This window comes from Zalophus californianus, chromosome 7, assembly GCF_009762305.2.
Source record: "Zalophus californianus isolate mZalCal1 chromosome 7, mZalCal1.pri.v2, whole genome shotgun sequence".
NCBI lineage: Eukaryota > Metazoa > Chordata > Mammalia > Carnivora > Otariidae > Zalophus > Zalophus californianus.
The window spans coordinates 74,933,327-74,956,896 of record NC_045601.1 but is presented as its reverse complement, the minus strand read 5'-3'; the positions used below and the strand labels follow the sequence as shown (position 1 = coordinate 74,956,896).

The 23,570-nt window shown below is 37.3% G+C and overlaps 1 protein-coding gene and 1 pseudogene across 1 annotated transcript in view; one reads left to right on the top strand and one right to left on the bottom strand.

Moving 5' to 3' along the window:
* ME1 (malic enzyme 1) overlaps nucleotides 1-23,570 on the bottom strand; it is a 192,920-nt gene that overhangs the window by 40,462 nt on the left and 128,888 nt on the right. The window contains exon 7 of the mRNA XM_027602107.2: nucleotides 10,285-10,394. Within this exon, the coding sequence (XP_027457908.1) occupies nucleotides 10,285-10,394 (110 nt within the window). The remainder of the gene's footprint in view (nucleotides 1-10,284; nucleotides 10,395-23,570) is intronic.
* LOC113926766 lies at nucleotides 3,781-5,693 on the top strand (annotated as a pseudogene).

The following is a 23,570-nucleotide window of genomic DNA, read 5'->3' as shown; positions in this document are numbered from 1 at the left end:
GTCTGCCTTTGGCTCAGGTCATGATCCTGGAGTCCGGGGATCAAGTCCCGCATCTGGCTCCCTGCTCAGATGGGAGGCCGGGAGTCTGCTTCTCCCTCTGCTCCTCCCCACTCATGCTCTCTCTCTAATAAATAAATAAAATCTTAAAAAAAAAAAAAGAAAGCTAATGTCAAGAGAGAGACTGAAAACAGTGTAAGAGAAAAAAAAAAGAAGAGGAGACTGGTAAGGAGGATTTCCTTAAGGAAATGGCTCAATCAAGTATCTTAGAGTAACGACCCAGAATACAAGCTCCATTTGTATGCCAAGCCTCCCAAAATGTAAAAGGAGCAAGAACACAGAACATATATGAAACTGTAGGTATTATAGTGTTGCTGATGCTGGAGAAGCATTATATACAATTATATCTAATATTCCTTCATATAACTGGTATAAGATCATGCAGGGCCTTCTGCTACATACTAACAGTAATTATATATATGGTTTTATATACATATAAATATATAATGTATATATACACTATATACATAAATAAAACTAAAATTATAAACTATATAACTATAAAATTATATAACTATAATCTATTACAGGTAACAGATGGAGGCTGAAAGAGTCTAAATTCAGAGAGCAGTGGGGGGGGAGTAGATTTGGGAGTTGGAGGCTGGTGGTATGTAGACAAGTTAGGAGGTCTTGCAATTACTGAGGAGAGAGGATATGGCAACAATCCCAAGAGAGAAGCAAGTTGAGAGGGAGGAAATATTTAAGAGATAAAAATCAACAGGATTTAGTGTGATTAAATGCATAGAATGGGTGGGGAAAAAGTCAAGAACGATATGTTTTCTTGTTTGGATGACTAGAAAAAAAGTTTGCAAGGAAAATAGTTCAGTTTTGAACTTATGAGCTTGTGCTTCCTATCTGTGTGTTGCTCGGGGGGCAATGTCAAGAAGGTAGTTAGATATACAGGTTTGGAACTCAGCCTAGAAATCTAAGTCAGAGATAAAGCTCTGGAATTTGAATACCTGCAGTTGTATTTAGGTCATGTGGATTGATAACACTATTCAGTGAGTGGCTAAAGGAGAGAACCCAAATGAAGATAAACATTTAGGGAAAAGGGCAGAAGAATGTGATACAGGGGAAGATGGCTAAGTAAAAAAAAAAAAAATGATCAAAAAGGAGTGGGAAGCAAGAAAGTATATGGTACCATGGAACCAAAGGGAAGAAGTAGCAACAAAAGAAGAAAGGTCAATCAAGAAAGAAAATGCTAAATAACTACTGGATCTGGCGATTCCATCCTGATGACCTTTCAGAGAGCCATTTTAGTGATATATGCTAGAGCCGAAGCTGGAGGGCAGTGTGCTGAGGAATAAATAAAAGATGAAGAACAGAGACAGCAGGTGTACAGTAATCCTTGGAAGAGCGTAGGTAAGAAAAGAATGAGATGGAGATGGAGATGGAAATGGGAGGGAAACAGGGTCAAGAAAAATATTTTATTTTTATGTTTTTATGGGAAGAATGACAAGGGCTGTTGGAGGAAAGAATGTTAGGGTCAAGGCAATTATTTTCAGAATTAAAGCAGTTTAAGCATGGGAAGAAGGCAGTAGAGAGGAAGAGGCTAAAACACAGGAAAAGAAGCTATCCACTAATTTTTTTATTTTATTGTTATGTTGATCACCACACACTACATCATTAGTTTTTGATGTAGTGTTCCATGATTCATTGTTTGCGTATAACACCCAGTGCTGATTCAGTACGTGCCCTCCTTGATACCCATCACCAGGCTAACCCATCCCCCCACCACCCTCCCCTCTGGAACCCTGTTTGTTTCTCAGAGTCCATCATCTCTCATGGTTCATCTCCCCCTCTGATTTCCCCCCCTTCATTTTTCCCTTCCTACTATCTTCCTTTTTTTTTTTTAAACAAATAATGTATTATTTGTTTCAGAAGTACAGATCTGTGATTCAACAGTCTTGCACAGTTCACAGCGCTGACCATAGCACATACCCTCCCCAATGTCCATCACCCAGCCACCCCATCCCTCCCACCCCCCACCACTCCAGCAACCTTCAGTTTGTTTCCTGAGATTAAGAATTCCTCATATCAGTGAGATCATAGGATACATGTCTTTCTCTGATTGACTTATTTTGCTCATAATACTAATGAGTTTTTCCTAATTGGTCTGGTTTCACTATTAGGAAAGCAAAGTCGTGTTTGAAAAATTCTGCTCAATTAAATTCTCTGGTAAAAAGAATATTTGACAAAATAGTCCTGCATTCTAATTCATGTGCCCCCCCCTTTTTTTGGATAAATATTTGACAAATTCTAATATAGCAAAATAGTCTACACAGTTTTTTGTCTTAAGATAAAGACATCTTAGCGGAAATGCAGGGAAATGTAATTATGGTGTCTACATGTAAAATAAAGTCCTTTGGAATATTAACGTTAAATTAACTGAGTATTAACTTAGAATCTACAAGTAAGAGGAAGAAGTGTCATCAGAATACTATTTTCCTTTTTTCTCTGTATAACTTATCTTGTATGATACAGTTATATCTAATATTCCTTCATATAACTGGTATCGATTAAGTGGTAACACGAAAAGTGTCTCTTCTAAGAGATGACAGCAAATACCAAATTACAACATTAACTAATAACAGTACCACTTTGAAAAGAACACTAATAGAAGCAATAGGTTTTTGGTACTAAATAATGAAAAATTACGTATTTTTGTGTTATGGCTCAAGAACTCAGTAAAAAGTGCTGTCTTTTTACACTTGAAAAATTTATTCATAAGTACATGCCCATTGTAACAAGTGCATTAAACAGTTAAAATCCAGATGGACAAAGACGAAAAAGATCACCTATAATCCGACTGTCTAGGTCGGATCATTTACAACATTCTCATGAACATTCTTACAACTGTTCTCTACATCTGATATTGCAAACTAAAGAAAATTTTAATTTGTAAAAAAAATCTCATTCCATGCCTATTATTTTAACATATTTTCTGTCACTTAAAAATATCTTATGACTATCGTACCATGTCAATAACATATTTTAAAGTATTTTGTATAGTTAAAATATTCCATAATATGTCATAATTTATTTAATGTCTATTTTTGGATAATTAGAGGGGTTCTCATTTTTTGCTATTAAAAATAACATTACAATAGAGACTGCATTCCAGAGAGGGCAATGGGTAGTGAGGGCCATCCTCGAACCTAACCCAATCTCCTTCCCCTGCCCTGGGGGGCAGCCCCGTCACCTGCCACCTAGAAAGGGATATAGGAAGGTTTGACCCAGACTCAGGACATGCTGTGGATGGGCCAGGCTACAAAGAAGCTAAGTAACTGATGCTGGACTCATTGGCTCTGCTCCAGCCATACTCACACTGCTTGCTCCAGAATTCCTTACGTGTGGTGTCAGGTGCCCCATTTGGTATCAGCTGAAAATGGGTCTCTAAAATGCAAGCTCAGGAGTGCCTGGGGTGGCTCAGTTGTTAAGCGTCTGCCTTCAGCTCAGGTCATGATCCCAGGGTCCTGGGATCAGGCCCCGCATTGGGCTCCCTGCTCGGCGGGAAGCCTCCTTCTCCCTCTCCCTCCCCCTGCTTGTGTTCCCTCTCTCGCTGTGTCTCTCTCTGTCCAATAAATAAATAAAATCTTAAAAAATAAATAAAAAATAAATAAAAATAAATAAAATGCAAGCTCAGCTTAGGAGAAATCTTTGGACAGTCTTGCACTATCCTCTAAAATTGGATCACGAAGGGATTAAAAAAATGACTTCTGGATGTTGCTTCTAATGCTTCATGTGCTAGTGGATGCTGTGGAACCAGAAGAAGTATCGGAACACGCCATCAAGTTACAGCTTGATGAAGCAGAGGGGCAGTTAGAACTCAGAGGAAGCAGTGGGTCCTCCATAGTTGCAGAAAACTCTCTGGGCATCTTTGCTAAAAGACTATGGTTCTTTACCAACTGAAAGTGGAAGTGGAAAAAGATGCTGGCCTGTGGGATGAAGAAACAATGTTCCAGGCACACACATTTGAAATTTTCCAAAAAGAGCTGAATCGAAGTGAAATGCACAGTCTTCCAGGCTATCTATGGCCTCCAGAGAGCCCTGCAAGGAGATTATGAAGATGTGAGCAAGGAGAGCAGCATGCAGCACCTGGAGGCCTTGTGCAAGGCTATAATAAAGGAAAAGACAGAATGTGTGGGACTTCCGGCAGCAGGAAAACACCAAGGTGAAACCCTCAAAAATACACAACATCAAAACAAAAGTTTATCCATCCCTGATGATATTCTTGAGGATGGGAGAAAGGCAGCATATTGCTCTGAGGAAGATATGGAAGAATACACTTTCGATGACAATGCATCGGTCAAAGAAGGGGTCAATTCTGAGGCAGTTCTGAGGGTGGAGGAAGAGTTCAACTCCAAGCAAAATCGCACAAAATGAGAAATGGAGTATGATGTGGGTCTTAGCGTGCTGACTCCCAGAACCCCAGAGAGTGACAACCCAGTCGCACCACTCTGCAAAGAACACAGTTAACACAGGAATGCTATCTTTACTTGTAGCCAGCTGTTCGCAACAGGACCGCTTACAATGTTTCGTTACACTATTTGCGGTACACTTGGGAACTCCAGGACTAAATAGGATTAAGTTTATTGTACAAGTGGAGACATTAGGAGAATTTGGGGTTCTTTACTCTTTTTCTTATTGGCTTAGAATTTTCCCTAGCAAAGCTAAGAAAGGTAGGGAAGATTGCCCTACCAGGACTGTGTCATATGACACGACTAGTGATTGTATTTGGCTTATTCTGGGGACACCTCTTACAGATCAGACCCACTCAGAGCAGCTTTATTTCTACTTGCTTGTCCTTATCGAGTATACCCTTCGTGTCCATCATGGGTAGTGCCTGGGGTGCAAAAGTAGCACTGACCATGCTGCATGAAATGCTCCAAGTGCAGAATGTGCTGCTGGGCTTCCTAGTCATGGCTGGCCTGCCGACACTTATCCAAGCAGGGGCCGGTACTGATTTCAGTATTGTCATAGCTGTCCTGTGAATATGGGCTTGTTGGTCAGATTCTTTTCTCCATGCATGCTGCTTTTCTTCTATAAAACTGTTGTAAAGATTCACCTCATAGGACCATATTATCTAAAGCTGTGTATGGAAAGCAAAGGGAATAAAAAAATTTGTATCTTAGGAATCTCTGCTTTCATCTTTTTAATGTTAATAGTCACAGAGCTGTTGGATGTCTCCATAGAGCTGGGCTCATCTCTTCCCAAGGCCACATGGTTACCGAGGAGATCCTATCTTAAATTAAGCCTATTTGTGACTTCTTGGTTATCATTTTCTTGGCATCCATATGTAGGTCTGTTTCCCACTTTTGTGGTGTAGGAGCTCAGCGTCCTGACAGTCCCTACACTTTGTCAGTGGTGATCATGAAGTTTGCTCTGGCATCTCTGGTTCTTGTCTCCTCCTGCTAAAGACCAGCGTGGATGTCAAGTGGATCATGGCTGCGGAGGCCCAAGGGAGCATGTTCTCTTCCATCTTGGGGGCAAAGCACACAGAGCAGGCATCGTTTCTCAGAGGTGTACCTCCTAATCCTGAGTGTGACCATGCTCAGCCTTTTACTGGCCCCAGTGCTGTGGAGAGCTGCATTCCCAAGTATGTGCCACCTCCGGAGAGAAGGTCAAGGCCCTGAGGGCACCGAGATGACCCATGACTTCACAAAGTGAAAACTGTGTATGGGAATGCAGAAGCTTGGGACACTTCTGTGGGTGTCCATTTAGTGCACACTTCTGGGAGCCATCTACATCAGGAACAAAACACTCTATTGGGGGGGGGCTTCATATCAGCACTGCTTTACAACTATTACTGCCAGAGTTTAGGCTCTTCCAGAATAATTTACTGCATTCAACTGATCAAGAACAGAACAAATAAAATGCTGCCTTTTACAAACCATCTTTACTATTTTGTTTGGATGTGTCTTTTCTTTTGCAATTAATGTTAACTTTCTATTGTTATTCATTAGTTCACGATTTTTTGGTAAACAAATAATTAGGGTTTTATTTATTGTTCAACTCTAGTGTGTTAAGATTTGCCATTAACATTTTCATGATGTGAAATTTTAATTCTGGCAATGAGTTTGGAAAGTTATTTTTAAGGCCTAAAGCCTATATTTTCTACAATGAGACAAGTACCTTCTAAATGTCTTTGTTTTTATTATAGTAATTTAAAATAAAACACTCATGTCAATTTTTATTAGGTATATCATTCTTTTGAAATATTTGTTTTGAATCACAAGAATATGCACGCTTTAAAAAAGATCATTTGTGATCAGTATAATTAATTGAAAAAATAACAATAATAATATTAATGATAAAAAAAATGTTAACAATAATGTTAATAACAGTAAATATCCTTATCTAAACAGACATTTCTCCAAAGAAGATAAATAAATGGCCAACAGGTACATGAAAAGGCTTTCAGCATCACTCATCAGGGAAATGCAAATCAAAACCACAAGAGGTATCACCTTGTGTCTGTTAGAATGGCTATTACCAGAGACAAGAAGTAACAAGTGTTGGCAAGGATGTGGAGAAAAGGGAACCCTGGTGCACTACTAGGGGAAAAGTAAACTGCTGCAGCCACTATGAAAAAACAGTACGGAGATTCTTCAAAAAATTAAAAATAAAACTACCATATGATCCAGCAATTTCTCTTCTGGGTATCTAAAGGAAATGAAATCACTATCTTGAAAAGATATCTGCACCCTCATGTTCACTGCAGTATTATTTACAATTGCCAAGACATGGAAACAATGCAAATGTCCATCAATGGATGGAGGAATAAAGAAAATGTGATACATACACAGACAGGCACACACACAATGGAATATTATTCAGCAGAAGGAAATCTTAATATTTGCGACAACAGGAATGGACCTTGAGGGTATTATGCTAAGTGAAATAAGTCAGATGGAGAAAGACAAATACTGTACGAGCTCACTTATATGTGGAATCTAAAAAAAAAAACAAAACCAAAAACCAGACTCATAGATATAGAGAACAGATTGGTGATTACTCAAGATTGGGGGTAGGGGGTGGCATGAAGGTTGTCAAAAGGTACAAACTTCTAAGTAAGTCCTGCAGATGTCATGTAGAGCATGGTGACTATAGTTAACAACACTGTATTGTACATTTGAAAGTTGCTAAGAGAGTGGATCTTAAAAGTTCTCATCACATGAAAAAAATTGTAACCATATGTGGTGATAATGGATGTTAACTTACTATGGTAATCATTTTGCAATATATACATATATTAAATCATTATGTTGAACACCTAAAACTAATACAATGTTGTCAGTTATATCTCAATTAAAAAAATAAATACATATTTAAAATAAACAAATAAATACCCTTGTATATTTTCTTTACACACCTTTATTTGCTCAGGGTAAATTTCTAAAAAGAGAATTGTTGGATCAAAGAGCTGTAGACTTTTAAGGTTTTTGACACACACTGCCTCCCCAAGAGTTGTACCAGTTTATATTTCCATAGATATATAAGGGTGCATATCTTCTTACAGTATCGTTAACACTGGGATTATAATAAAAATCTTTGCTAGCTTGATAGAGAAAATCAGTTTCTCATTTGCTGTTTTATACATTTTTTAAAACTTAGTGGCGTTAAACTCTGAAGCTATTAAACTGTTTTCTGGCCAGTGGTCTCCCTTCTTTTGTGAAAAGTCTGTTCTACCATGTCTGATTTTGATCTTTTCAATTATCAAAGCATTTAGTATAAGATTAGGCTATATTTACCTTATTTTTTAAAAAATCTTAATAATCATCCCAGGGTCCTGGGATCAAGCCCCACATCGGGCTCCCTGCTCTTCAGAGAGCCTGCTTCTCCCTCTCCCTCTGCCTGCCTCCCTCTCTCTGTCAAATAAATAAATAAAATCTTATAAATAAATAAATAATCTTAATAATCAAACTAGTTTATTATGGCTAACACTTCTACATAAAATATTTACAGTGTCATGGTAGAGAATAGCCATTCCAGAGAGGCCATAATGAGAACAACTCTTTTTATAATGATTTTAAATGACCAGAGGATGAGACCTTATTATTTTGATCTGAATTTGCTGAATTCTGATGGTCTCCTGATTATATTATTAAATGTCCAATTTCTTAATAGATTTAACCAGCACACTTTTCCAGTTAAAAATAATTTATAGTTAGAATGCATTAGAGTCTAAATCTCTATCCAAGACCAAAATCTCTATCATTTAAAATTATTTTAGATCACTAATATAGAATTTTAAGTATTTTTAAAATCAAATACTTTTCATAAACTATCTTTAAATAACATATCTGTTAAAAAAAGAAAAAAAGTTGGGTGCCTGGGTGGCTCAGATGGTTAAGCGTCTGCCTTTGGCTCAGGTCATGATCCCAGGGATCCTGGGATCGAGTCCCGCATTGGGCTCCCTGCTCAGCAGGGAGCCTGCTTCTCCTTCTCCCTCTGTCTGTCTGTCTCTCTCTCTCACAAATAAATAAATAAAATCTTAAAAAAAAAAAAGAAAAAAGTTCTCCCAAGGGTTCAGTGTGAAACATTTATTTACATGGTGAGGCTGTAATAGCTACATAATTATTTTCCTTGGCACTGGAATGCAATTTCTATGCCCACAGTGGGGAAAGTATTACATTGTGGGCAAAATGGCAAAAAACATAAGGTTAAAAAGGTAAAATAGAAACATATGGGGAAAAAGTGTCACTAGGGACACTATTTTGGTATGGAGAAATGCACAAAAAAGTTTGGTCATTTCTAGTCAGAACCCCACTAACTTGCCAAAAGTTTTCTCTAGTCAGAGTTTGGGCCCATTTTTCTCAAATCTGTCTTTTTGTTGGCTAAGGCAGTAATACTCTTAAATTCCTATGTGTTAGTATATAAATATGCAGATTTAGGACAGATTAGCTGGAGTGAAAAATTAATTATTTAGTGCCTCCCCTGTGGTGACCCTCTGGGTGCAGGAGGGAATATTCTGCAGTGGAGCCTCCGGGGCAACTCCACATGTAGTGCTCTTGCCTTGGCTTAGCATCGGCCTCAGATTTTCTGTGCTCCTGACTTTAATGCTGATGCAGCCCAGGCCTTGACCTCTAAATTCTTAGTCCTAGTTGATGGGAGCTCTGACCCTAATTCTAAAATGTTCATTTTGTTTGGTGATTTGAATTTAGCATTCTTTGTCTTAAACTGAACTCTGATGTCTATTAATTCTGCATAATGGTTCAAAAGTATGTAATATTAGTCTTTTAACTTCTGCATGGACATTTCTGTGGGACCCACAAAATCAAAAGATAAGAATATTAAAGAAAGGACAGCTTGTTCAATAGTTTATGTGGCTATCTTTTTTTTTAAGATTTTATTTTTAAGTCATCTCTACACCCAACATAGGGCTCAAACTCACAACCCCAAGATCAAAAGTCACATGCTCTACACCAACTGACCCAACCAGGCGCCCCTAACATATTTTAGAGACCACTGCAAAATGGACTGGTAAGTGACTCAGACACTGGTCTACAAAATCTATGTTTGCAGCATCAAAGGCACGTTATCATTATACAAGTATCTTCAAGTTAGGGCTATAGCTCTGTAAAATTAGACTCTTTTCTTCCCTTCTGAAATCCTCCAAATATTCACTTCTCATGAATAAATACTCAAAAAGAAATTTAATAAAAGAAGAAGAAAACAAAGCTGAAATAATGTAAAGCATCTCTGTCATGAAAATGGCACTAAAGTAACAATGTGATTAACATCACAAAGGATCTGGGGAAAAGAAAGATTCCACCCATTACTTTAGTGTGCCCCAAAAGGTACAGAGACTCATTATTTTTAAACACATTTATCTAGCTATGTCACACCATAGATTTTAAGCATAGTGAATTTTAAAAATTATATTTGTAAAGTACATTTTAGTTCATAAACTACAAATGAATATTTGTTCTCAGTAACAAACTATGGATAGAGAAACATGATCATCCTCATCTTACAGTTAAGCTTTTCTTTGACCACCTCATTTCCAATAGCATTCGTCTTATTTTATTTTGACTGTCTTCCTCCAAAGTTCCATGCTGGTGCTTACCATCACTCAGATCTAATCCTTCATGGAAATACTATATTAGAATACCTCACTCCTTTCCAGGTTATTCGATTGTTCCCATTGTATCTATTCTTAAACTTCATGGGAGTATCTGGGCCCTCCTGTCCTGTATCTTCTTCCTTCCCCATCCAGCTTACCTTGAATATCATCATTGAATGTGCAATACTGGTTTTGATATTTCTTCAGGAGACGAAAGGCATTTATATTGGCAAAATCTTCAAACTGAATAAGGCAATTCATCCCATACCTATGGGACAAAACATTCACATGAGAAGAGGTCTGTGAAATAACATATAAAAATAAACCTTTAAAATTAGCCTATAGAAAAGACAAAACATTTTCTTCTAAAGGTCCTATCTTGCTACTTAGTATAAATATGTAATACAATGTCCTTCAGCAAATATTCACTGTATACTTACTACAGGAAAAGCATTGTGTTGGCACTGTAAAATAAAAAAATGACAAAAATACAGTCCCTACCATCAAATAATTTAAAATTTAGTAGAAACAAAAGTATTTTGAAATAAATAAGAAGTAATGTAAAAGTGATATAAACAAGGCATTATAGATGTTGAGAGGACAGATATCACTCCTAGCTGGGGTCACAGACCAGGTAATAAATGAACTAAGTTTTAAGGAACAGCTATGATTTCAAAAATAGAGATATAGGTTTTTACAAGCCAGATAAATACTAGAAGCAGCACAATTGAGGTGAAAACTCAAAGAGAAAACATTTTTCAAAAAATAGCAAGAAGCCCTATTTGGCTGTCATGTGGTGATACATGTGAGGGTGTACTAAAAGAAAAGGTCAGAATTTTATATTGGGAACTCTAAAATTCAAGCCTAGGGTTCTGGTTTTCATTCTACAGCAATGGCCAAACACTGTAGGGCTTTGAGCTTTTGAAGTATATTGGACAGATTTTTATTTCTGATATGAACAGCTTCCTTGTCTGACCCTTTATTCGTATGATCATCCACCTACCTAACCTAGCCAAGGCAAAAGAAATTAACATTACTGATAACCCAAGATTCTAAGCATTGCCAGAGAAAGCCATATAGCCATGAACATCCTTGCTATTACCAATTTATGGTCTCTACCCTGGGCTAGACTCCCACTGCTGCTCTGTGATTCCTCTTATTTGTTCTGGGTCAGCTTTCCCTTCTAGTACACCCAATGGTTACTCCTAATGTTTCCCAATCCTTTTAAATCTTGCTTTCTTCACTTGTCTCCTACACATGCATATGGTTTCCCTATTCTAGTATACTGTGCCATTAATCATGTACACTGTTCCTGTTTGTTTTTACAAAAGGAATTTTAAATTTTTTAAAGATTTTATTTATTTATTTGACAGAGAGAGAGACAGCGAGAGAGGGAACACAAGCAGGGGGAGTCGCAGAGGGAGAAGCAGGTCTCCCGCGGAGCAAGAAGCCCAATGCGGGGCTCAATCCCAGGACCCCAGGATCATGACCTGAGCCGGAGGCAGACACTCAATGACTGAGCCACCCAGGCGCCCCAGGAATTTTAAATTTTTTGTAGTCAGATCTTCTTATTTATAGTTGCTGTCCTTGATGGTATGCTTATTACAGTCTTCTCCACAAACGTTTACTTAAATATTAATCAAAAACTTCTTCTAGTGATATCATCAATTTAGGAAATAATCTCTGTATCTGGTATAATTTGTTTTTACTGTTTTGAGGTACTTTTTTAAAAAAAAGATAATCAAAATTTCTGTTTTATATATTTACAAGTCAGTATATATAGTTGACAATTAAAACCATGAGCATGATTGAGACTCTATTAGGAGGCACACACACCTATATACAGTAGCCAAGGACAGAGTAATAGGAAACACCAATGTTTAAGAGCTGAGGATGCCACCAAGGAGAAAGAAGAAATGATCACATGTTTAGGAGAAGGCACAGAAAAGTATGACATCCCAGAAGTCTAGGGAATAGAATTTCAAGAAAAAAAGACAATTCACCCAACTATGCCAGCAATAGTCTACCATTTCCTCTCATGACCTGTAACCAGATACTATATTCTGTTATATAGTAGGGTTGGTTTCTGTGCTTTTCCTCTTTTATTCTACTATTGCTAGTGGCAACAAATATTTTTTCACTCCTAAGTAATATGCATGTGTCTGTATACACTTGTTTATTCTTTACAACCACTCTATGATGCAGATAGTAGTATTATCTTACATATGAGAAAAAAGGCACAGCATATTGATGCTGCCTTGTAATAATAGTCCAGTGGTAATGATTAGTGTACTGATCTCTTTATCCAGAAAAAAAAAGCCTCTGTTTTCGTTACTACAGTTTTTTTTAAGGATTTAATTTAATTTATTTATTTGAGAGAGAGAGAGAACACAAGAGGGAGTAAGGTCAGAGGGAGAAGCAGACTCCCCGCCGAGCAGGAAGCCCGATGTGGGACTCCATCCCGGGACCCGGAACCATGACCCAAGCTGAAGGCAGTTGCTTACCAATTGAGCCACTCAGGCACCCACTATAGTTTTTAAATATCTTTAATACTTAGTAATATTTATCTCTCATCTTTCTCTTTATGCATTCACTTGGCTGTGGCAGTGGTTTAAAACACAGGCTTTAGAGTCAGAGCTCCTGGGGTGTAATCCTGTCCTCACTTATTCTGTATTCTTAACTGTCCTGTGCTTCTATGTCTCCACTACAATAAATGAGAATAATAATGGCATATTATCATAAGTTTGTTATCAGAACTAAGTGATTAACATAAGTTCTCAGTGTGCGAAGACTGACACGAGTGCCCTATAATCACGAAATATTTTTTACTTAATAGCAACAACAGAAGCAATAGACAGTGGGTATCTTCAAAGGCCTAACAGAAAATAATTGTCATCTTAGAATAGCATGTCTACCAAAGCTATTCTTCAAGAGTAAGGTTGTGATTCAACTATACTTCAATTAAAAAAAGTGAAAATAAAGAATTTTTTTTTTAAGTAGGGTTGAAACGAAGACATCTTCAGATAAATAAAAACCAAAAGACTTCAACTAAAGGAACTTTTCAAGGGTATATTTCAGGAAGAAAGAAAATAATCCTGCAAAAAGTCTATGATAAAATAAAACAGTAAAATATAATAACAAGGAATTTTTATCCATATAAAATATTAAGGGAGAAAAGGCCTGACAGAGTGAGGAGTTGGGAAAATTTTTCCCCAAACAGCAACAGTAGAGCAGAACAAATCCTTCAAAACAACCATTTCAGGGCTCTGGAAATCAACTAAAGGCAAAAGGAGCAAAAATTTTAAAGTAAAATGTGGGAGTGAGGTCAAATCTTGAAAGGAACATAACATTTTTATGCTCCTTATATATATGATGCCATTCTAGTAAATTCTTTAGCTAGCTTTATTAAAAATCACTAAAATGTTTTTAAGAATGGGCAAAAGCATTTCTCTGGTTAGAAATTACTACTTTTCTTTTACAACCTTAGCAAAGAAGCAAACTTTGTGGTAGCAACTGATTACCCCAAACACAAGTATCAGTTGATAATCATCTGGTGCTTGTAATGGCTCCTTCCCTACTTCTCTGGTTTCCACACAGGCCTTTAGAAAGCAAAGGCTGCACGCTTTTAGACAGTGTCCTCATACAGTTTGCTCCTGATGGGTCATGTACTGATGGTCTAGCAACACTAGACAATCTGTCATTATGTTCAGAAGCAGCAGAACCTTGTGGTTTCAGTACGTGAAGACAAATCAGAGCCTTCTCAGTTCTATTCCCGGATCTACTACTTACTTGGGTCCTGCGGTTTTGGACTTGTTACAATTTCTCTGTGGTTAAAATGAAATCCCCACAATATGGTTTGCCTTCAGTGTTTAGGACACAATGTGGTCAGGCTACAATTTTATAATATTTTCTAAGTAAAATCTAGGAATAGCCAGCCATAGGGAGTAAAATGCTATACAAGATACTTTATCATTTACAAAAGTTTATTTTAGAATTATCCCCTGGAGAATATTGTGTACCATTTTTAATTTCATGACTTTTCTCTACCTGGTAGTTAACTCTGATTTGACTCTTAAAGATTTAGAGAGAGGCATCCTGGATTCATTTTGTGATACAGCATCCTGCATCATATAATAAAAGAAAACCATGTAGGAGATATTTTGTTCCACGTTGAACCAACCTTGTCACTATGAAATTATAAGTAGAGGAACACAAGGAAGTTAGCCAATTCAATTCTACATAACTATGAAAAGAACCTACTATTTTATGATCAAAATATCACATAAAATAGTGGGTGTAAATCGTTTTAAAAGTTAACAGAAATACCACCCATAAAATTAACCTGTGAAAACTGCAAATTTTCTCTTGTGGCATTGTTAAATCACAGAAAACCTCATTACAGTGACTAATCACCACATCTAGGTAGTGCCACGCATTGTGCTCTACTCTTTACATGGATTATGTCATTTAAATTCTCTCAGCAACCCAAAGAAGAAGGTAGTTATTACCCATTTTACAGATGAAGAAACTGAAGCTCAGAGAGATTAAGGGCCATAGCTGAGTGCACTACTGCTAATAAGTGGTAAGGTCTGGACTGAACCGCAGGGCCCAGGATTTTAACTACTATATATACCAGCTCCCACAGAGCACCAATGTCATGATCAAATCAACAAAGTGAACAGTATATTTACAAATAAAAGGACTGCAGTGATAAAATAAAGGAGTTACCATTTTATAAAACTAGCAAGACAGCATTTGTATGTATTCAATATACTAGGTATTGTCATTATAGAAAGTATATAAACAGATATTGGTGAAAACAATTAGTCTTTCTTTGATTATAAACTGTTAAGAATTCACTATAACCACGTCAACCAAGCACATTTTGATTTTCCCCAAGAGATACAGTAAAATGTCATTCTTTTAGGATTTATTGCATACACGTGTAGTAGTTAAGATCCAGAGCACTTTAGTTTTGATGGGTACCTCAAAGATAATTTATTACAAATTACTCTTTTTTAATAATGTAATTGAGGTCTGAGGTGCTCAAAGAATTAAGCAGCAACAGGACACGTGGATCTGGTACTTAAAATGCTTACAGTCTCACTGGGAAGACAAAGGATATAAGCAAAAATTTAAAAGTTCAGGTTAAAAGGAAAATCAGGAGTATAAAAGAGACCACTTTGGGATTTAGGGAAGACAACATGAATTAGAGGCTTCAGCTGGGCCCTCGGCTAGGATTCAAATGAGGAAAAGAGCAGGGTTGGGGAATAAAATCACAGAGGCCTCAAAGTTTGTGCTGGAGGACATGAAGGATGCTAGGTTGAGGAACTTCAGAAGATCAGTACTGGTTGCGAAGTTTCAGATTATGGATATTCTAGAATTCTAGGATAAGTAATTTGAAGTTCACTGAGGTTCCCTCTGGCCAAGAACCATCCAAGTATAATTCTTCCTTGTAGGTAAGAACTAAGAACAGAAAATTGTTCACTCCCATGTTAGCTCACTGTACTAGGGCTCTACTTCCTACTACCTTCTGTATCACTGTGTAACATTTAGATATTCCTCTCATTTTTCTTATCACCCCATCTATTATATTTTGGTGACACCTCTTAATTATTCTCCGTGAGTGTGGAGATTATAAAGATTCAGCAGTAATCATCTATTCGTTCAATCTTCCCCTTATCAAGTTCACTGATTCTTAGGGATTCATCCGTCATCTTCAGACAAATGACTTCTAAATCTCTATCTCTGTTGCTGATCTTTCAAAGAAGCTCCAACTCTCTCTTATCAAAATGCCAGTAAAAAAGACAGAGAAATGTTATATTATGGATCTTTTTTTCTTTAAATGAGAAATAAATATTTAAGATAATGTTTGTATATACCGTCAACCATTCTTTGTAATGGATTTCTGTGAAATTTTCTATAGCATCAAAAAAAATTACAACTCTTTTATATCAAGGACAACCAAGAATCACAAACAAAACTGAGTCATTTTGTTTAGGTGTCAACTGCTTCCCCCCAAAAAATAGCAGTTTGTGAGATTGTGAGTTTGTTAAAATTCAACAAATTCCAAAGCTGCATTTATAACTTAAATTTCCACTTAGTATATTTTACTGAAAAGCATTTTAAAAGTCACTTCTTGCCTCCAAAATCAGTATACTTTTTTCCTTCATGGTTTTAATTTAATATGTGTATATAAAGCTCCTAAAAATTCTAAACTTTTTCCTTACAAAACTTACTATTCAAACTTTCCCTATTTCTATCATCGGCACCACCAATGTCAAAGCACTATAAGCATTTTCTTTTTTTTTTAATTCTTTTTTATTTTTTTTACTAACATAATATATTATTCGTTTCGGGGTACAGGTCTGTGATTCATCAGTCTTACACAATTCACAGCGCTCACCATAGCACATACCCTCCCCAATGTCCCATCACCCAGCCACCCCATCCCTCCCACCCCCCTCCACTCCAGCAACCCTCAGTTTGTTTCCTGAGATTAAGAGTCTCATGGTTTCTCTCCCCCTGCAGCCATCAAAAAAAAAAAGAAAAAAAAAAAAAAAAGAAATCTTGCAGTTTGCAACGACGTATTATGCTAAGCAAAATGAAACAGGATGAAACCAGAGGAGCATTTTCTATTTTGCCTTTCACCTCACATCCCAGTGGTCAAGTTCTGTTATGCATTCTTCTTTCTTTCATATTAATTGTTATGCTTTCTGTTCTAAGTGCCTCAATTCAAGGTCAGGCTCTTTGGACCACATGATTGCAACAGTACTACAATCTCCTGATTAGTCTCCTTGCTTTTATTTTCTTTCCCACTGCAATCACTTACATGCTAAAAAAAATTTTGTCATGGTATTTTAAATAGGTACTATGTGATGAGATCTTGTCCAACCTTATCTCTGCTATTCTCAAAAAGAAACCTTATCCTTCCTTCTTTCCCTTATTTATTCATTTATCAAGTAACATACCAAGTGCCAACTGGGGGTCAGGAATTACTCTAAGTGCTGTTGACACATTCCTGCCCTCACAGAGTTTATAATCTTGTGGCGGATACAGTAAATAGGAGATTACAATGCAGTGTGATAAGAGCTGTAATAGAGGAAATTTAAGGCACCATCTAGAATTAAGGGGATTAGGAGAGGCTTTCTAGAGGAAGCTACAGCCTGAAGGATTAGTAGAAACTTGCCAAGTTAAAGAGAAAGAAGAAGAATTTGGGAGGCAGAGAGAACATACTCAAAGGCCCAGAGTTAAATAAATCAATGTCAGATTCCAGGAACTGAAGTAAACTAAGTATGATTGAAACACAGTGTTTAGAGGGAAAGAGATAGGAATTAAGGCTAGAGAGGTAAACAGGGCCAGATTATGCAGGGCGCCTCACTGGTATTAGGGGGTTTATACTTGACCCTACGAGTGGGATGTTAAAGCAGAGTGTGACATGATAGTTTCCACTTTAGACTCACGGTGTGTGATCAGGGTGAAGAATGGATACCAGAGGGGCAGGATTAGAGCAGGAAGCTTACTTAGGAGGCTACTGCAAAAACCCAGCCCCACACTTGGAAACGAGAATGAGGGCAGGGACAAATAGATGGATTTGAGAAACATTCATGACACAGAATTAACAATATCAAGTGAAGAGAAGCAGATAATGAGAAAAAAAGAAATCAAGAATGAATTCCAAGTTTATAGCTTGGGCAACTTGGTAAAGGATGGATTACATTTAAAAAAAAAAAAAAAAGGAAACCTCAGGAGAAGAAGCAGGTTTGATAAGGACGATTTTGACTCCAGCTTTGGGTAAGCTGCGCTTGAGCAACCACAGACGTATGTAAGCAAAGGAAGTTGTCAGGAGATATTAAGATGTATGACTTTGGTATTTTAGAGTCTGAACAGCTGCAGGGGAAGACTAGGCCCATGATAACAGCAATGAGTGTGCATCTCAAGTGACGTGGCACTAAAGGCCATTAGAAATGATCTTAAGAACAAGAAAGGCCAACATACAAGAAGGGTCATTAACATGAAAGTTAAAGGGAGCTGAGAACAAGACTTTGAAAATGGGCAAGAACGGGGGAGAGTAGATAAGAACCTGGGAGAAGATACAGAGATGATAAGCTACTTGACATAAACCTCAAAAAGCATGTGGGGGAGGGGGGGTTACCTAAGGACGGAAGGCTGATAGTCTGAAAGGGACAGAGGAGAGAAGCCACTGATCTCATCTCCCAACCCTAAAATATTGTGTGGACCAATAAGCATCACTGTTTGAAAGCACTACATGAAAAGTGGAAGTCTTAAATGGGAGCCATGTTGCCATGAAGCAAGACAGGAAAGGGAACATCCAGTCAGGAAGTGAGGACATAAGGGAGCCTTTTATTAGCAAGACAGTGGGAAGGTTTGAGAGGGAGGGCAGTGTTGGGAGTTTGGTTCAGTGGACATGAAACACAAAGCTTGAAGTATGGAAAAGCATCAAGTATATGAAAGAGTATATGGAACTAGACAAATGACATGTTACTTTTACATTGTAACAATTTAATTTTAACAGGAAACCAATTATAATGATGACATGAAGCAAGATTTTCTAAGAACTGGGGCACCTGGGTGGCTCAGTCAGTTAAGCATCTGCCTTCGGCTCAGGTCATGGTCCTGGGGTTCTGGGATTGAGCCCCATGTCCTTCCTGCTAAGCGGGGAGCCTGCTTCTCCCTCTCCCTCTGCCTGCCTGCTCTGCCTACTTGTGCTCTCTGTCAAATAAATAAATAAAATCTTAAAAAAAAAGATTTTCTAAGAATTATGTCTAGAGGCCATCTAATGGACTGCAAAGGTGGAATGTGGAGAGCTGGGTATCTGGGAAGGGGCAGGTTGCATCCCGGTCTCTCCAGTTCGAGGGCAGCACCCATATAGGCTGAAATGCTCAGGGCAATTTTGGCTCTAAAGGACCGATCTGTGCTTCTGCATACCACTGCATTGTGACCTTCCACTTCTAGCCTGCATCATTTCTCTTGACCAGAACGCCTTCACAGAAACTTAGAAAGTGTTTTTATAAACTCCATCTGCAGATTTAACATAGAGAATTAAAGGTCTCCTCAAATGCAGGTTTCAGTAAATTACCTTATCCCCAACCTCAATCATGTCATTTACTTCTGTAGTTTGAATCACTAAATCTGTCTATGTTTCCTTCTCAATTTAGTCTAAATCAAACTGTTTATTTCTAAAAGCCAACAACTTCCACAAAACACTAGGGATCAAGTTTTGAGCGGCAAGAGAATTGTATGTTATTTTGCTGCAGGTGATTAGAGTCATACGATTTTCAAACTAGAAAGATCCTTAGACACCATTTAGCAACAAGTAATGCCCAGGAATGCTGATTAACACCCAAGATCATGGGAACAGACATACCAGTGAGTACTGCCCCTAAGAGAAAGACAGAAAAGTCAAATACTTGGTATTAGGATGCTAGCAGATAGTAAAATCCACTAAAAATCTGGTAAATCTACTATAACCAGTTGACTGTTTTAAGGTTCTACCTTGTAGCTATAATGGATTTGAACAAATATTTTGCAAAATAAGAACTAGATCTAAATACTGACTTGGGGAGCGTCTGGGTGGCTCAGTCAGTTGAGTGTCTGCCTTTGGCTCTGGTCATGATCCCAGGGTCCTGGGATCAAGCCCCAGTCGGGCTCTCTGCTCAGCAGGGAACCTGCCTCTCCCTCTCCCTCTGCCTGCCACTCCCCCTGCTGTGCTCTCTGTCAAATAAATAAATAAAATCTTAAAAAAAAACAACAAATACTAACTTGGATCAATATCCTCATTCTTATTATTCCCAAGAATCAATATCAGCCTCAAAGGATTTTTCTTAAAATGTCATCATTGTGATATTTAAAAGAATTGGTATAGGTTCTAAAGATAATTTTCAAAGAGGCATTCCAAAAGTACTGTGAACGTTAACAGTAATTATTTACAGAGTTCCAGGGTATTACTTTGGAAAGAGATAATACTCATTCAGATTTAGCTTTGCTTTAAAAAAAAATCACATTATTCTATAATGAAGCCTGAAAATCAAAGTAAAAATGAAAGAAAGACTGCATGTGTAACTACTTAAAATAAAAACATTGAAAGATGATATACATTCTTGTGCCACTGAATAACAAATCTATATTCATCTAATATAGATTTAGATCTAATAATCATATTATTCAAGACAAATCTGAGAACTGTACATTTAGAAATAGCCGAAGGCACAAATCCAATATAAATTACAAATCTGGCCTTTTTGGCACAATCATCTGGACTAATGTCAAAGTTTGAACACTAACCATCTTCCGTAACTAGAGGCCACCTACCAATAATGTGTCCTGAAGTTATGCCTATTTATAATTCCATGTTAGTAGTATTTCTTATGGGAGTATTATTGCCTAATACCAATAAAAATACCAGAATATCATGTTCCCTGCTTTATTAATAAGCTCTTTTCTTCCCTGGGGGCCTTAAGAACTAAGCTATCATATGCTCTAGTGGTACTGAAGGTCTTTTAAACCCAAAATGGTTTAAAACTATTTCTATTGGCAACTGTATGGGTACACTTACCTGCATGTCAATGTCTTTTTCTCCTTTAAAATACCTTAATAAATTGGTTGAATTGATTTAATCCAACATACTAAAATTAGAATTCTATTGTAGAATCCCTACTTAATTTTGAAGTGCTAAGAACTGTTTTAACTTCATTTCGCATTAAACCATTTTTAAATGACCATGATACTTTTTTGAATTAACAAGTACACTCATATTTCAGTCTAAATTTTCAAGAATGCAACTCTGTCTCTGACAAACTGACATATTTCCAAATCTGATTAACAAAGATATCTTTGTGTTAGAAGGGTAATTTTGGGTAGTTTACCGAGTTTACTACCACAGGGGTGTGTGGAAGTATAATTTAATATTTGTAAACTACTAATTTTATTCTGGTATCACTGGGAAATATAAGCCAAGACAAGTAATTTCTGTGCCTAAAATAATACTTATTGAAAGGAACCCTTAAAATGAAGTTAATAATCCAATGGGTTTAGAACCTAACTACCTGGATTTAAGTTCTGCCTTTTCACTTACAAACTGAATATTTTAATTCAAATTCTCAGTCTTTCCACTACCCTTCTGAGAACTTCTTTGGCAAATCTAAATCTATAAAAAGAACTGGAAAAATAAACTCAACAGAGGTCAAATTAACAACCCAGGCCACCTAATAGTATGTAAAATACTGTTTTTGAAAAAATTTGACTCTGTTACCAATCTGATTTGTGAAAGTGAGAAAATAAAAGTCTGATAATTTTGTTCTCACTTATTTCATCTTTTTGATATGAGCCATCCTGACAGGTGTGAGGTGATAGCTCATTGTGGTTTTGATTTGCATTTCCCTGATGATGAGTGATGTTGAGCATCTTTCTATATGTCTGTTGGCCATCTGTAGGTCTTCTTTGGAAAAATGTTTCTTCAGGTCTCTGCCCATTTTTTAATAGAATTGTTTGCTTTTTTGGCATTGAGTTGTATAAGTTCTTTATATATTTTGGATATTAACCCCTTCTCAAGTATATCATTTGCAAATATCTCCTCCCATTCAGTAGGTTGCCATTTTGTTTAGAAGATGGTTTCCTTTGCTGTACAAAAAAATTTTTTTTATTATTATTTTGGTGTAGTCCAATAGTTTTTCTTTTGTTTCCCTTGCCTCAGGAGACATATGCTGCTAAGGCCAATGTCCAAGAGATTATAGCCTATGTTTTCTTTTAGGAGTTTTATAGTATCAAGTTTCACATTTAGGTATTTAATCCATTTTTTAAAGATTTTTATTTATTAGAGAGAGAGAGAGAGAGAGAGAGCGCGCACATGTGTGCACACACACATGAGCTGGGGGAGGGGGAGAAAGAGAGAGAAAAGCACACTCCTTGCTGAGTACAGAGCCCAGAGCCTGACATGGGGCTCGATCCCAGGACCCTGAGATCATGACCTGAGCCAAAGACAGATGCTTAACCAACACTGGGTCTTTAATCCATTTTGAATTAATTTTTGGGTATGGTGTAAGAAAGTGATCTAGTTTTCCCAGTACTACTGAGTAAAAAAACTATCTTCCCCCATTGCATATTCTTGCCTCCTCTGTCATAGATTAACTGAGCATACATGTGTGGGTCCATTTCTGGGCTCCCTATTCTGTTCCACTGATTTATCTGTCTGTATTGGTGCCGGTACCATGCTGTTTTGATTACTGTCGTTTTGTAGTATTTCCTGAAATCTGGGATTGTGATACCTCTGGCTTGGTTCTTCTTTTTCAAGTGTGCTTTGCCTCAAAAAACTTTTTAACAAAGGATTTCAGTGAAATGGTATAGAGTTTCCTGCAATGTATTATTTTATTTGGATCTATAAATAGGATGCCGGCATGTGAGTAACTTTTAGATATGCACCGACTGTTTCACTACTGAATACCTATTTGAAAGAATATTTTAATCATAGAGAAAAGCATTAGAGAATAATATTAGCTAACATCCATGTGCTCCCTACACAATTCTGTGAAATGCTGACATTATGCCGTATTTATTTCAGACCAAAAGCAGGGCCACGCATCACTTGAAACCCCTTTGCCCCTCCTTGACCCCACTTCCCTCAGGTAACCATTCTCTTAAACTTGATGCTTACCATTCCCATACATGCTATACTTTTACTACAAATGTATGCTACCCAAAAGCAAATCTGACATTGTTCTCAAGCTTTATATACATGAATAAACTGTATATGCATCTGATGGGTGTTGAATGGTACCTCATTCTTAGGAAATGACATCGGAGTGCCACTATTAACAGCTCAGGGTGAGTGGATTGAACTGTTTCCTTTTGCAATTTTTTCCTCAATCCTGTAATTCTTAGATATCTTCACGTGGACACATGAAGCACTAGTTCATTCCATTTTTATGTGTTGTACATTACTGTATACTCTATATAGCACAATTTATCAATTCTCCTGTTGATGGACATTTAAAATACTTTCCGTTTTTCACTACTAGAAACAATGCTGCTCTGAACATTTTTTTTTATTATTATGTTTTGTTAATCACCATCCTGCTCTGAATATTTCTGAGCATGGCTCCTTACGAACGAGTTTCTCTGGGGTGCAAATGCCACACAGTAGGTTATGATATTCCTAACTATACTGCCCAAGTGTTTTATGAGTTTGCACTCCTGAAAGCAAGTGTAAGTATTCATCTGCCCACAGTCTCACATGCACTTGGCATTGTCAGATTTAAACATTTCTGCCAGTCTGATGGAGGTGATATGGTACTTGGCATCCATGCAATGGCTGTGTGGTGCTGGGCAGCCAAGCAAAGAGGCTGCTTGGATTGCTCTTCAAGAAAGAACTTGCCTAAGGGTGCAGCTAGACAGCTGCCTCTACCACAGTGGTTTAAGATGGGAGATT